This window comes from Haliotis asinina, chromosome 6 (genome assembly GCF_037392515.1).
Source record: "Haliotis asinina isolate JCU_RB_2024 chromosome 6, JCU_Hal_asi_v2, whole genome shotgun sequence".
In the NCBI taxonomy this organism is placed as follows: Eukaryota; Metazoa; Mollusca; class Gastropoda; order Lepetellida; family Haliotidae; genus Haliotis; species Haliotis asinina.
In genome coordinates, this window is record NC_090285.1 from 43717170 (window position 1) to 43734530 (window position 17361).

The 17361-nt window shown below is 39.3% G+C and overlaps 1 protein-coding gene across 1 annotated transcript; it reads left to right on the forward strand.

The window, feature by feature from the left end:
• Window positions 1-8454: 8454 nt before the first annotated feature.
• LOC137287898 (monocarboxylate transporter 13-like) lies at window positions 8455-16521 on the forward strand. The gene is made up of 8 exons (XM_067820275.1): window positions 8455-8568; window positions 9449-9701; window positions 11144-11392; window positions 11967-12116; window positions 13614-13982; window positions 14737-15012; window positions 15497-15622; window positions 16310-16521. The coding sequence occupies exons 1-8, from the start codon at window positions 8455-8457 to the stop codon at window positions 16519-16521; spliced, it is 1749 nt and encodes a 582-aa protein (XP_067676376.1).
• The last annotated feature ends 840 nt before the right edge of the window (window positions 16522-17361 follow it).

A 17361-nucleotide genomic window follows, 5' to 3' on the forward strand; every position in this document is an offset into this window, starting at 1 on the left:
CGTGGTAGTGCATGCACTCTTAACCCTATAGTTCAGGGAGTTAATATTTTCGCTGTAAACATTATTGCCTTACTTTGAACCCTGTTTCTCTATATATCAGTGAAACTTTAAGCATAAGTAACGGTATATATATTTAAATTTCTGAACGTTATTTGAACCAGGATCCTTTCGTACAAAATATTTGTATTTTTGTCACAATTTTAAATGACGTTTTTAGACATTGTGTTTCCGGAATCTTTCATTGTGTCCTATGTCATAAATCGACATGGTAAACAACTCATAATATGTAGTCGATGATGATTTTGTACAGCAACAATATGGGCAATGTATGTTTTTTCACCATTTATGCCATTAAAGAAAAATAAACACTTACTAACATTTGACATGTCAAAATGTGTTTGTCATAACGTTCACTTTAAACGAGTTAAACCAGACGCTGAAAATATCGGTTTTGGCAGTATTCAAGAATGTCAGCTTGCGGAAATGTTAGCTAATGGTAACCATGTCAACAGCAACCAAACATCGTATATACAGCAGATCAAATGTCGGTGTTATGTACGGGTATTCATTTGTGGAGAGATCATTGTCACTGACTAGTGTATTTTGTAAGTCCCACCAAACCCTAAACAGTACAGCCGTTGTCTGATTGGTTAAATCCGGTTAGCCGTGTCGTATTTGATTGGACGGTTATGGGTCGCTCAAAGGTTTACCTGACGTGACCTCCTACTAGGTTTTGTTAGACCCAGTATAGGAGTGTAACGAATAATAGTGGGACTAAGGTTACCTAAAATGAACTTCACCGCAATTAATAACTGCACTGTGAAATTAAGTAGGTTTACAAACCAATATGAATTACTGCAAAGCTTTAACGATGACAACGTCAGTACAAAAGTGAAAATCTGTGCTATTGCAGATATAGCATATAATAACAATACAGGGATAATATCACTAAAGGTAGTTATAATAATATTTATTTGGCAGCAACACCGGTTAGAAACAACGTCCTTCACACAACGAGTCGTCTCGACGTACTAGTAATTTGATATAAGGAAGACAGTATATACCAACACACGTTGGTGAAAACAGCCTGTCGACCTGAGAACAATGAGAATGTTATGGAAGGGAGACAACTCCTTACGACTACTTGAGCGATTCCGAGCGTCAGATCGTACTTCACAATTAACTTACAGAAATCCCTTATGTCTTCTTAAAGGTGGCAGGAGGTTGGAGAGAGAGCGAACATAGGGAATATGTAACTGATCTTAGCAGAAACAGCCGAACACACCTCAAGAATGACGCAGTCCCATAAAGAGTGCATCGTAACTTTGGTTGTTTGTTTGACGTTTAACGCCACACTCAGGGATGCTCCAGCTATATTCGCAGCGATCTGTAAACAATCGAGTCTGGACCAGACAATCCGGTGATCAACAGTATGAACACCGTTCAACGCAACTGGGATACGATGACATGTGTTGACCCTACTGCTAAACAGATTACACGGGAGTATTATAGCGACCCTACTGCTAAACAGATTACACGGGAGTATTATAGCGACCCTACTGCTAAACAGATTACACGGGAGTATTATAGCGACCCTACTGCTAAACAGATTACACGGGAGTATTATAGCGACCCTACTGCTAAACAGATTACACGGGAGTATTACAACGACCCTACTGCTAAACAGATTACACGGGAGTATTATAACGACCCTACTGCCAAACAGATTACACAAGAGTATTATAACGACCCTACTGCTAAACAGATTACACGGGAGTATTATAGCGACCCTACTGCTAAATAGATTACACAGGAGTATTATAACGACCCTACTGCTAAATAGATTACACGGGAGTATTACAACGACCCTGCTGCTAAACAGATTACACGGGAGTATTTTAACGACTCTACTGCCAAACAGATTACACGGAAGTATTATAACGACCCTACAGCGTTACCGAACAGCGTTAGTGCTCACAACCGAGTACTAGTACCTGCACAATGTGCACCAATTTGAGTGAAATATTATACCTGACAACAGCTGAAGTGTTTTGGCATGAAGACTATTGCTGGACATGGATGTTTACACATTAAATGAAACACCGCGAACACCCTTGGTCGAAGTGAACGCTCATCACGTACCGGACGTGCATTTATTTGACTGTTCCAACTTCTTCGCTTATCCCATTGAAATACGAACAAATAGTAATTTTTGGAATCGTTTTATGCGAAGTTGAATAAAATCCTGAAATTTAAGTGATCAACTGACAAGGTAAAATTATGAAAAATCGCAGTCTTGATTTCACTTTGGTCCATTTACTCTTTTGTTTAAAGTGAATTCATCTGTAAGCTTTCACTGGAAACAGACTATAATAGCAAAGGAACCATTGGACTCTGACAGTAAATGAAACGCATGACTGTAGACTCTGGCAGTGACTGAAACAGTGAAACAGGAGATTGTTTGCGTGTTTTGGGAATTTACGTGGACAATTTTAGATTAATGGATATTAACATACATCGATCATTTCCTACAGGGGATATTAAGTACTACGTAGGAGATACTATGACCTACGTGGAAGATACAAAGTTATACGTACAGATACTATGTTTTTATTTGAAACGTTAAACTACCTGGTCCTGTGTCATTTTCTTGGCAACTGTCATGCCTCCAGGGACCCCTGTAGGTCCCGGGGTAGAATAGGCCTCCGGCAACCCATGCTTGCCATAAAAGGCGACTATGCTTGTCGTATGAGGCGACTAACGGGATCGGGTGGTCAAACTCGGTGACTTGGTTGATACATATCATCGGTCCCCAGTTGCGCAAATCGATGCTCATGCTGCTGATCACGGGATTGCCTGGTCCAGACTCGATTATTTACAGACCGCCGCCATATAGCTGGAATATTGCAGAGTGCCGAGTAAAACTAAACTCACTCACTCATGCCTCCAGAAAAGTTCTTGTCCCACTTCAGCTTGTGTGATGTCGTCCAAGTGGTCTTATGTCCTAAAAGTAAAGATAAATCATGTTAATTCACATTTTATTTACTGAACAGATTATGGATGCGAAAAGCATTTGCTGATTCGATAAATACAAGTTGCGACATGAATATTGAACTGAATAATTGCAATACCATAATTTTGTTGGGTGAGGATGCGCACCTTCCAGACACCTCGAGGAGACCATTTCCAATTGATAAGAATTAATTATAGAATTTTAGCTGTTATGGACAAACATGCACTGGACACACGCATAATGGCAGCTTTTTGCTGCTTCGACAGCTAGCTGGGGTTTGGGTTGTTGTATGTATTTTAGATATCCGTAGTTATCTATTGAATGTTTAGAGTGGAATCGGTTGGTTCCAATTAGCATACCTTTTCTTGTGAGTATTATACCATTTGTACCATTTGCCAAGATTAGTATTTTCATAGCACGAAAGGTTCGTTAACATTGACATATGTTACCTATTTCTCTGCTTTCACGAATATATAGTCTGGTTCATAATTATTGAGAATTTTTCTTCTTACTTTGAGCTATCCTAACACCTCAACTGATTCACTGATACTTAAAACTAAGTAATGGTATAAGGGAGGTAACTCATCTTGGCCTACTGAGTATAATACAATTAGAGTTACCTCCCCTGAATTTGTAGCAGACGTCATTTTCCTCAGCACTGTCAACAATGTCTGCTGAAGATAAAAGAAGGTTGATTTTTGAGTTGTGTAATCAAGGAATTGATGATGTAAATACATTGGCAGAGAGAACAGGAACTCCTCTTTCTACTGTGTATAGGATTAGGAAGAATTTTAAAGAGGGAAAGTATTTGGGGCACCAGAAAGGAGCAGGGAGACCCAGAAAATTGGACTTCTCAGATCGCGTCCGGCTGGGAATTTTAGCGTCTAAAAAGCAAAGGGCAAGCATCTCCAACATCAGGTATGAAATGATAGAAAGGGGATCAACAGTTGTATCAAAATCTACAGTTAGAAGAAATTTGATTGATCTTGGATGGGAGACTGGAATTCCTTCTCCTCTCATGAAACAAGAACATAAAGACAGGCGTGTTGAGTGGTGTTTGGCACATGAAAACTTTGACTGGGAAAATGTGATTTTTACTGATGAAAGCTCAATATGGGTATATCCCAATAATGTGAAAATATGGACAAAGTCTGCGTCAGCACCGTTGTATCGACGACCTAAATACAGCCCAAAGTTTCATGTATGGGGAGGGATATCCTTATTAGGAACGACCCCGCTGTGTGTGTTTGAGGGAAATCTGACAAGTCAACGCTACACTAACATATTAGATAATTTTCTCCTTCCAAGTGCACATGTGTTTTATGGAAATGACTGGATTTTGCAGCAAGATAATGTTCCTAAACACACCGCAAAACATGCCAAGCAGTGGTTTCAGGAGAAAAATGTGACTGCATTACCATTTCCTGCATATAGTCCTGACTTAAATCCCATTGAGAACATTTGGGGGATGATGAAAGAATGTGTGAATCAAAAGGGATTGACAAAAATTGAAGACATGAAGAGAGAAGTGGTCCGATACTGGGACAGCATAACTCACGAAACACTAACCTCTCTGATAGGAAGTATGCCTACCCGTCTTAGACTGTGCCGTGAAGCTCAAGGAGACTTGATAAAATATTAAATTGTTACCTACACAACATGAAAAGGTCAGTTCACTTTCACAATACATTAAATTTTATCTGATTTGTTCTCGTTTAATAATATGAAATGCTTTAGCTATTCTCAATAATTTTGAACCATACTGTACTTATTTCCAAAAGAAACGAGTCATGCCCATTTGAAATAAGAACTATTATCCCACATACGTGTTCCCAGTCACCATGTGCTTTATACAGCACACACAAAAGAAAGATATAATAACAACAGCAACGTCAGTGAATTTAGGATCTGATGAAATTTGTATTTCGCCTAACCTGATGAGAGTACATAATACACGTTTTCAAGCTTAAGCTAATATTCGAAGATATCAGCACCTGGTATGACCATGGTTATTGTTTATCACATGAGTATACCGTCTTCCCATGGATATAAACAAACGTCAAACGAAAGCATAGGGAATGTTATTGTACTCATTCAACACTGCGTTCTCCAACTGCCGACGGTTTTGTGGAGGAACTGGTCTTTGACGAAGGCGTCGGCCAATCTTCCAAATGATGTTCTACTGGATTTAAATCAGGACTAAGCCGTGGCCAAGCCATTGTCTGGATGTGGTGATTGGCCAGGAATTGTCCTGTGATAATGCAATGTGGCGCGGGCATTATCGTGTTGGAACAGCAACAGTCACTACAAAAATAAGCTGGTTTCCGGAACACTGAAACCGAGAAGAAACGTCATGGAAACCAACAGTTAGAGAGTTTCAGGGAATGGAAACAAACTGGATTCCGCAGATTCTCGTCTGAGAAAACAACGTTCTGCCACCGTAAATATCTCCAGTTCTGATGTTGGCTAGCCCATGCTAAGTGCAGACGCCGGTGCCCTGGCGTCAAAATCGGTCTAACATAGGGTCTCCTTCAGTGTAGCCTGTGTGCTCTGAAACGTCTATGCACAGTGTTTCCTGACATTGGTCTGTTATGAATCCCAACTGTCTGACGTACTGTAATAGTAGCTGGCAGAAAACGGTTGCAAAGATGTGACGTAAGGAGTACGGTCTTGCCTGCGAGATGTCGCTCGTGACCTTCCATCTCTAGGTCGATCTTTCACAGAATCTGTTTGATTTTGGAGTTCAATCAGTCAGTAAATTGTCGCCCGATGTACTCACACATGTTGTGCGGCGTTGACAACACTGGAATCAGCAACAATTATCCAAAAAGCACGTAGATGTTATGATTATAAAATAGATGTAATAATCATGGAAATTTAAAAAACCAACATAAATGTAGCGTTTCTTTTGGAGCTAAGTATATATTCATTTTTTCTATATAGATGTGCTTTACGGACATGTAATGTGATAAATAGACATGAATCGTTAAGCATAGGTGGGGTAAATATATATTATTATCAAAATGTCATAGGCAGGCAGAATCTAATTCTATAACAAAGGTCGTGTCAACTTTTCAAATTGCACCCAGAAATATTTACTAAACGTAATATATATAAATGTATGTATGTATGTATATATATATATATATATATATATATATATATATATATATATATATATATATATATATATATATATATATATATATATATATATATATATATATATATATATAAACACAATATATATACATATATATATATATATATATATATATATATATAAACACAATATATATACATATATATATATATATATATATATATATATATATATATATATATATATATATATATATATATATATATATATATATAACACAAGTGCTTCAATCCAAACATGCTATAGCTATCTAATGGTAAATATATATTATTATCAAAATGTCATAGACAGGCAGAATCTAATTCTATAACAAAGGTCGTGTCAACTTTTCAATTTGCAACCAGAAATATTTACTAAACGTAATATATATAAATGTGTATATATATATATATATATATATATCTATGTATGTATGTATGTATGTATGTATGTATGTATGTATGTATGTATGTATGTATGTATGTATGTATGTGTGTGTGTGTGTGTGTGTATATATATATATATATATATATATATATATATATATATATATATATATATATATATATATATATATATATATATATATGTATATATATATATATATATAACACAAGTGCTTCAATCCAAACATGCTACAGCTATCTAATGCATAACCATCTGACATTTATCTGTGCATTAATTAATCATCGCGATTTCCGTTCTATCTGGATGAAAACATTATGATGTTAAATAGCATTGGTTCACCATTAATCCTTTGGCTGCCGATCGCACCTACCCTCATTGCGGTTTTATGAGCTTGTATTGTTTGCCTTGCTAATGCAGTGGTAGCTGTCGTATGTCAGCTGCATACAGCGTGTCTCATTGATGAACGACGATGGTGGCCGGCAGGTCGGTGTTCCACAATAATATCGTTAAGGGGATGTGTATAACTATCTGAGGGCTCCCGAGTAAGCTAGGGCGATGGGTAGATTAGTGTTTAAAACGCCGAAGCACCGGGTTCGATTCCCCAAATGGTTACCGTGTATGAGTGTGTGAGTGAGTTTAGTTTTACGCCGCACTCAGCACCATTCAAGCTATATGACGGCTGTCTGTAGATAACCGGTTGAGTCTGGACCAGACAACCCAGCGATCAACAACAGGAGCATTGATCTGCGTAACTGGGAACCGATGACATGTGTCAACCAAGTCAGCGAGCCTGACCACCCGATCCCGTTAGTCACCCCTTTCGACAAGCATAGTCACCTTTTATGGCAAGCATGGGTTGCTGAAGGGACCTTCACGGGTCGTTACCGTGTATGAAGTCCATTAATTGAATATTGTTGAAAGCGCGTAAAACCCACTCACTCCAAATTAGCTACATTCATTTGTCTGTATACAGTGGAATGTATTAAAATGTATATTTTATTAGAGCATATGGAATGTGCACAAGGTGTAGCTGTGACAGTCGACATTTTCTTTTATTTGTATCACTCCTATGATCTAATCTCCCTCCTGTGAACTGAAAATTCCTTTGTGATTCCTTCTAACCTGTGATGTGGCAACGATTCATTGCATCTTCTATCATATGCGTGTGCAAACGTACGGGTACCTGAGATATTGGTGTTTAGTTGCTGCACGTTCATCGAGTTAGTGAATATGGTTTTAGCAATTTAGCAATTGAGCCATGTTAAAGGATGATCACGACTCAGTACTATTCCAATGTGATATTTGAAATTTAGGTTTACATTGTTTTGATAAAGAAAATGCGTTTTTAATTCTTTAATTAAATCCAGTTTACAAATTTATACCATATTATGCCCGCCTATTTTTTTTTTTGAATCCTACAGTTTCTTGTGATTGTACAAAACGTATTGGTTTCATCAATAGTTACACAACACAGCTTATTAAGCGGAACTGCCAAATCGGATATTTAAAACCCTTAATTATAGAATCACGACATCATGTTTTAAGATCTAATGGGTTGCTGCTATATCGATGTTGACAACAAAACAGTTGGTCGTAAAGACGTAAATTCAGACGCAATGCATGGCCATTAAGTTTAAATGAAAGAGGACCTTCAATAGCATGGGCAGATAATGCTCTGGCACTGTTAGACCACATTATTAATGAAGCCATTTTCCACTGGGGTGCATAACAGAGTCTAATTGTGCAAACAAGAGTTGTGAAGTAGAAATCAATAATGGATACAATATATGTCAGGTACATACCAAAGCCATACCACTGAGAACGGAGCAGCGTGACAGTGTGTTAGAGGTACTATTGTATCTGTTCCTGGAGAAAAATACACCACGAACAGATGAAGGAAGAGAGTAAAGCATCATTTGACGTAGCTTTGTCTGCAGTAGGTGGTCAGTTCGGTCATTCCGTGGAAGGACCATTCGGAGTAATAGAACAGCATGAAGCCTTTAAGGTAATTGTACAGTTTGAATTTGGTGGTATCAGGAGCACATCTTACTCTGGAACATGAAAGGTTCGTTGCCAGAGCGGTTAATATATAAGGCATCTCCATGTATATATCTGTGTTATGACAAACATAATTACTAATTCCTGATGTACTTCTGATATGACAGGTGTCCCGCTGTCTTATGCGTTTTCTGTCTCTTTGTTTAACTAGTGGATAAGCATCACTTCAAAGGAAAAATGAAAGTATGACTTTTCTCAGAGAACAGATTGACACGCTGAGTATAAATGAAATGCCTTTCACAGCGGCGTATGTCACACCCGCTCACTCATTGTCAGAACGATTTGTCCATGTCATACAATTGTCAATTGTCAGTTTCATGTATATAATCTCTGATGTTTTGTGTTTATAGCTCAATTTCACACGCATCTGGAAACAGAAATACATACACATACAAGATAAGATACGGGTTAGAATTGGTCTTCAGCAACGTGGGCACATCCTGTTGTGACTGACGGTATTGACTGGTCGGTGACTTGCATGCCATCACACCCCACATGTTGAGATCATCTTCACTTGAATCACTGAAATGATTAGTTCAGACTCGACTTTTCACAACCTTAGTATAGTTGGAGTATATAAACAAACAAACAAACAAACAAACAAAGTTGTCCCTAATTAATTTAAACATCATTTAATTCAGTGAGAACTTTCAGTGAAGGTGCCAGTACTTTATATCAAGCGCTTGCACCTTTACCGAAACATCGCTTTGAAAGCATGAAGAATTAATTCATATGGCCACCGCATTTTCCTATTGAAACGTATTAATTGTGCTGTTCTTATGCTAAGTGAATATAACATATGTCCTTGACCCCGTTCACGTCCACAGAACCCAGATGAAAGTACAGTCACACCTGCACCGGATGGAGGCAGAGGTTGGATAATCTTACTGGTGGCCTGTCTCCTCCTGTCTGCCACATCCATATACAGAGCACTTCAGCCAGCGTCAATATCAGTTCCGCAACGCCATGAAACAACTACACAGGCAATCACCACATCCACTGTCAACGGAGACTTGGGGCTGCAGCCAACATCCGCCCCTCCCGATGGATCTCCGGGGACAGGAGGTAAATATGTGCCACGTAACTCTCGATTAACTCGTATTGCGATTTTGATTTTTTTTTTCACAAACAAGGATTGCTATCAAACAAAGAAACCAATCAGGGGTACAAATTTTTTGTTCAACAGAAAAAAGCCTTTCCTCGTGATGCCGAAGTTCGGGGATTGGAATACCCTTATGGGTGCAATATGCGAAGCCCATTCCTGGTGTCCCCTGCAGTGATATTGCTGGAATATTGCTAAAAGTGGCGTAAAACTAAACTGATTCACTCACTCTATAAATCACGGGGATTAATCATACAGGACGAAATAGGGAATAGCATCAGACATAACGTTTGTCACAGATGCCTCAAATTTGGAAATGTCATCCATATATAGACCTGTTCATTCATTCACATTTTAATTGTGGCTAACCATTCCTACAGTCCCCTGGGAGCTGAAGGGATGGTGTAAATCCAACTAGAGTTGCAGGTAGCAAAAGTACTTTAAGTGCCTAGTATGGTGATCTAACAGCAGCTAATATATAGGCGATCTATAACCCGTTTTCATATTGTATCGTCCTCTAGTTAAACTGTTTTAGATTCAATTACTAGTCTTATGTATAAGCAAGTTGTTTTGCTGTCAATCGTTAACAACTGTTTATAATTTAATTTTTAATCATTAAAAATCTATAACTTTGTTTTAGTGATGTTATGGTTGAAATATTGCTAATGTGACTTGAAAGCTCATACAGATGTTTTCCTATGAACAATGCAATTAATGTTTCATTCTATTGTTCATCAAACACATTCCAGTAAACTCTTCGGTGGAGTCTAAGTGTCGAACAGACACTTGCAGAGTAAGGCACCAGGTTCCCTGCAAGGATGTCCAACAACTGATAATCAAGATGACCTGTTTTGCACATCCCTAGGATAAATATGAACTAACACAGCTCAAATGGCCGAAAACCATCATGATGATAAGACAATCTTTTTAAAGGTTTATCGTAATGTCAGTTCTAAGGGATTCCTAAATGAATTTGTGCTTCGTCAACAAGTGTCCAATCTATATAAACACAAAGACCTACATGTAGTCCATTTCTTTGCTCTAGTATTGAAGACACGTGAATGTCTAAGTTCACGTGGATGCTTTAATGTGGAAGGACATGGCGTATTCTGACATGGACATTCATTTCAGTACATATTCATATGTCTTTACGTTCCTCTCATATCCGCATTTATATAGATAGTTAATACTGCATTGAACACTTGTTCTGGTAATTTGGTGGTGGTGTGTTTCGGGATTCGAACGGATTTATTTCAAATGTTTTGCATTCTTAAAATGCTTCCTTAAAACCTCCATCTACACCTTCATAGAACAAGTGGCAATGTTATTGGAGAGAACATTTATGATAAGGAAACTGTTTCAACATAAACTGTCTTCTAAAGTTTGTGTTCTGGAAGTATCAAAATATCTCATCTTTCAGCGTCATCAGGCGGTGGTTTGATATCCAGCGTTGACCTGGTACTGATGGTAACAAATCTGAATCAGTTAATGAATATGTTCAATGCTGGAGATAACAGTATCGTTCAAAACATCACATCAATCCTCTTTGCACTGAACAAGCCCGACTTGGCAGAGAAGGTTCTCGAAGTCTACAGGAATCGCCTTGTCCAAACCAGCCCTGTTGTAACAACTGTCGTTGCCACGAACGGCGTCTTCTCGTCAGTATTTGGTAACTATGAAAGAACACCTCCAATGTTGTATAACCTCACACATGAGATGTTACCCCATCCGTTTTCTTCTGGTACCAGGACTGTTTCTAGAACCTATAAACCTGGACTTTTTAACTCAGACCAGGTGCTTCCTTCTTAGAATTTAGAGACCAGAAACCCTCTGTGTACATCCAGACATTCCGGCTACGTTAAGACAGTAGGCAAGGAATATTTCTATATCAGAGGGTTCAGCGCTCGCTCGATCGCTACACCGGGTGGTCAGGTTCGCTGACTTGGTTGACACCAGCTGTCCTTGAATCCCAGTTGCGTAGACCGATACTCCTGCTGAAAAAGATGATCACTGGATTGTCTGGCTCAGAATCGATTATTTATAGACGGCTGGGATACTGCTGAGTGTGGCATAAAACTAAATTCAGTCACTCACGTCACTGTAAAGCTGTAAAATAATTGATACACTATCGTGACCCAATGAACCGAATTTCACTGACTAATTTTTTTGCAGGGTTACAAAGTGCAAAGTCACAACAATGGCCCTGTTACCAACACGGTTACTGATACAATTTTTTCTTGCAGGTGTATTTAGCAGTGCACTGATATTGGTGTTTGGCTATCGTTGCACGGCGGTGGCGGGGAGTCTGGTTGTTGGACTTGGGATATTGGGCAGTTACTTCTGTGATCACTCTAACGTTGTCCTTATTTCGTTCCTGTACGGTGCTCTGACAGGTATGTGCCCTTAATTCTTTAGAGTGTAGAAATGCCTATTACCATACATAACCATCGTCAGCACTTGACGAATTTGAGAATTATCTTCTGAATTCCAGGTTCCTTCAGTGAAACCACAAACTGTCTCAACCTCGTAAACGCGGATCACAGGCTTGAGGTCATCTGGATCCGTGCAGATCCGGGTTAGAATTGATTTTCAGTAACCCATGCTTGTCGTATGAGGCGACTTGTCATGTCACTTTAGTCTGTTATGTAAGGTCTAATTTCATATCTTGATATTACATTGAAAAAAGGGTCAAAACCATCGCTACTTCCAAAAAAAAGAAGAAAAAACAAAACAAAAACAAAACAAACAAACAAACAAAAAAACCACAAAAAACAAAAAAACAAAAACAAAACAAAAAAACCCCAAAAAAACAAAACAAAACAAAAACGTCTGATTTGATTGTCCGTTGTCGTCTGTCTCATGAGCATGTGTTTATGCATCACTTTAATCAGGTACTTGTGAAAAGGCGGTACGGGTCATAAGCACCTGCTAAGGCTGATCAAGCACTGTTCACCTGTATGATATACGTAATAAGGAACTGAGTTTGTGTCCATGATTCACACATCACATATCTCTATCACAGGTGGTCGAAGCGTAAAGTGTCCACAAATCGATAAGGAAAACTGACAATGGTATTTAATGAATACTGTATATAACACTTGACCTTCTATAACACTGGACATTTTGTAACCATTGGATGTAAAGGTGGTCCCATCCAATGTATACATACAGCTATGATAAGGTTGCCCTTCCAACTTCTTCTGCAAACAAACAGTATTGTGATACCGATCATTTGTATGCCAGTTCATGTGTCTATGGTACAATTGGTATCGTAAAATTTATGACCATATGCACCAATGGGTGAATGAGTTCAGTTTTACGCCACACGCCGCAATACTCCAGCTATATGGCGTCGGTCTGCCAATAATAGTCTAGACCAGCCAACCCAGTGATCAACAGCATGAGCAGCAACCTACGCAAAAAGGAACCGATGACATGCGTCAACATGCCACCAGGCTGACCACCCAATCTCGTTACTCGCCTCTTACGACAAGCATGGGTTAATGATGGCCAGTATTCTAACCTGGACCTTCATGGGTCCATATGGCACTGATGGATATTCATTTTTGGCGGTCACTTCCTTTTTAGTGCGAACTTTCACGAGATTTCGAAAATGACCAAACGTAATACATAATATCTGAGTTGGTTGTTCGATTCCGACTATATCATGGATACTTGCATAGGAATAATTATTCATTGATGATAGTACTAAACGTTCGGTGGCAAACGTCGCAAACAAAAGTCAATCACCCACCTTGAGAAATTATACCTCAACATATGTTACAAGCCGATATATATATTATAGTAATATAGCAGGTCTTCTTAAAGATGCCTAACATGTCACCATACTTGTGAACTGAATATCTGATGCATTACCCTTTTTATACCAGGAATTGGACAGAACATGATGTACGTCTCCAGTTTTTCGGCCGTTTTGGAGTATTTTAAACGAAGAAGACTTATTGCACTGGCACTGGTATCCATAGGAAATTTGCTGGTTATTGTCCCGTTTGTGGTCCTGATGGTGCTGGTCTTCCCGTCGGCGGGTATGGCCAACAGCAGATCGTACTTCATCATGCAGTTTGCAGTCACTGGCTTACTAATCCCAGTCAGTCTGATGCTGAAACCACTACATCTGAGGATGAAAGGCCCAGTAGGTGGAAGTCTGGTTTCACGGCAGCTGGGAATTCAAAACCTGACGATCTACAAGAAACCAGTTCTTTACACTGTCACAGTGACGTTCTTCTTCTGGGAGGGAGGTAACAATTTCTGCAAAAATTAGCTATCCGACATGTCATCCAGCATATTAACTTTTCGTCGTCTACTCATAGCAGTTTAGGTTGATTAGGCGCTCATGGTCATGATAATGAGAGTCTAGCTGATGATATTTCGTTTTGACAGCACTGTGAAGATTCACATGTATGACTACTACGTCCTTCTGTGAACATTGCCAGCCAATGTGCCTACAATAATAGGTATAAGCTTTCTTTGTTTCTATATACACTGATGCCCGATCCATCTGCAGAACAAGGACCCCACCCCCGGAAAACAAACAAAATGTGAGACTGGGTTACCTCTAGGCATTGAACGTGAACTATGTCACAGCGTGTCAGCTTGGTGTGCGAGAAGATATGCGATCATCCAGTCGATAATAGTTACTGCATTATTACGGTACTGACTGATTTAGGAGAGTTGAAGACTGGCAATTGACTTTGCCCCCAACCCCAACCCCTCTTCCACCCCCTATTGTGAAATGAAATAATGCAATAATTACTGTAAATAGAGTTTACTTACAAACATGTTAATGCATGTCTCTTCTTCAAGTGGCATTTCGAAGTTGATATGTTCAAGAGTAACACTTGTAATAGTTTGACAAGTTCCTAATTGTCATGGACACAACGTTCCGGTGCTAGCATCTACGCTTGATACCGTTGCAAAAAGTCGTTGTCAGTCCATAAAGATTGTTCTTCTTTATATCAAGTGACGTCAGAATATTTTGTCCAAAATTGCCAGGTTACGAAATCATCAGCAAGAAGCTTCCTGGCTTTAAAGGCTTAATCTCCATCCCGAATATGGCCGATGGACTGCTATTGACCCTTATTCTGAGCGTCGCCGTGCTGTTGGGCGTCTGTATTGCCTTCTGTGCCGGCAGGTGCATCCGACAGAGGTCCGCCGTCATCATCTTCTGTGTAAGCTGCGTCAGTATATGTTTCTGCAGTTTCCTCGCAAGTCAGATGAACAAGGAAATCTATGCTACTGTGTATTCCGCTGTGGTCGGCCTGTTGAAGGGTGAGAATATATGCCTGTATATGTTGATCCAAGGGTTGTTTCACTGATAAAAGGGTCAGACGGGAAGGGATGTGAGGTGTCAATTAATGAGGTAGAACTTAGAAACCATGGGTGTTTCGACAAGCACTGACAAACTTCCATCCATGAGGGTACTACATGTAACAACGTTGGAAGGGATTGCCTAATTGTATGCTAACAACATTCTGAAATGCGTTAGTTATATGCTAACACATGTGAGTTTAATGAAGAAAATTAAACAATATTTGAATATTTGGTCATCTCAGACAAAGTTTTCGGGCCACCGGAAGTGATGCATTTGTCAAAATATCCGAGTCAAACTACACATTAGACTTCGTGATTCGTGGCTTAATGACACGCGAGTTCAGTAGTAGTTACACAGTCTAATAATATATAAGCGACAAAGCAGGGTCGATAAAAATAGCATTTCACAGTTGACAGCCATGACATGTCTCTTCTTTTCAAGGGTTTACAGATCCCATAATTCTGTTCACCATCCCCATGTTTATTGGAGACAACAACATAAGCATTGGCATCGGCATGGTAACGGTGGGACAAGGCCTTGGGAAATTCCTCCTCCCTTATCTATCAGGTGGGTGTAACATGAGGCAACTGTATTATTGTAAAATACCTGCAAATGTTTCAAGTCTTTAAACGAATGGTTAACGCCTGGATCGATGACACAACAACACCTAGCACCTATTCATTTCCATCGAAAAATCAACTTCCTGATTTCCATGAATTCTTGAACAACTTAAATCGATCCTAGTTTACTCTAGTGATGTTTGGGGTTTTTAGTAGGTGCATCCGTTATGTCCACACGGTTTTATGGTCGTCGGCAATGGGAATTCTATGCACTGAAGAATGGCAGATTCATTTCATTAAAACTCAGCAGAGGATTGATAACAGTCAATAATATTATCGTAACATTTCATGGTTTCTCGGGAGAGTCACAAACACAGTCAAATCTTAAGTAGGAGAAGTGTAATCTGGTAATAACACAGATGAGATACATGCTCTATTATCATCACGAGGTCCTACGCACGACCTCATAATGAGAGTATGTGTGATTTGGGGACCTCATAATGGGGATAAGGCATATTTATTCCACTAAAACTCAGCAGAGGAATTTCAGTATCTAGAAAATACATGATTCAGTCGAAAGCCGATCTAAAAAAGCTCTATCAAACACACTTATACATGACTACGGAGAAATTGACTCACTCTCATTCATTCCTTTGTTTAATGTAAACATTAAGTTTGTAACATTGTTTATCAGATGAGATCGAAGGAAGAACGGAGAAAATGGACACACCCTTCTACCTTGTGGGTGGCCTGTATCTGATGAGCTGTGCGACTATGCTTGTGACCTACGGCATACACAAACGGGCAAAGATTGAAGATGCATCTCGGACGAAGTCTGACGGGAAGGCCGCGGAACCATCAGCAACCACCTCTGCCGTGAAGGTCGAAAGTCCCTCAAGAACCTAAATATGCACAAGAGACATTGATAACAATGAGCCTTGTCCAACAATAATCATACAGCGGAGTTTGGTTTACAAGTGGGAACTAAACTTCGGACATTGAAAAGATGAGTTATAGAGGGCATATCAGACGAACAAACATATTTCTTTGAACTGATGGTTTGTTTTGCCAGTGTAAAACATCATATTTTTGTGTCAGATTGTGTTGCCGTGTTCTCCCCGATCGATGACACTCAATAATATTATCGTACGTGTAGCAATCTCATGGTTTCTCGGAAGACTCACAAACAAATCTAAAGTAGGAGAGATACCCCACATGAGGTACATGCTCTTTTATCATCACGAGGTCCTATGGGCGACCTTATAATAGAATATGTGTGATTTTTCCTGAATAATAATGATCATAAACCAGGAGTCTTCTAAAGATTATCCTTGGTTGTTTAATAGACAAATTTCTGGTGGTGGCGTGTGATCCTTTGCATAAGACTCGGATCACAAATCAGTTCACAAAACGTTGAGAGTGGAGAGTCTTTTGATGGGTGACTTGATTCATGAGTGCGTTCAGGACTTCGGTCCTGTCCCACAACGAAGCACACGTGACTTATGTGGTCTCACCTTAGGCAAGTGAGTTTGTTTAAAATTGCCTCTGTTCTCCCATCAGGAAGCACATACCCGATGGGAAAGTCCTATGACTAATACAACTAAAGTCACTCACTCAGATTCACACATGTCCAGGACGTTTCTGAGCCTGACGCGTCGTTATTTGACAGGGATTCATAAACACATGCTCTAATAAAATTCGTGCAATCAACTCTGCTTTTGGCAGATGAGTTTTGTCGCTTTTATT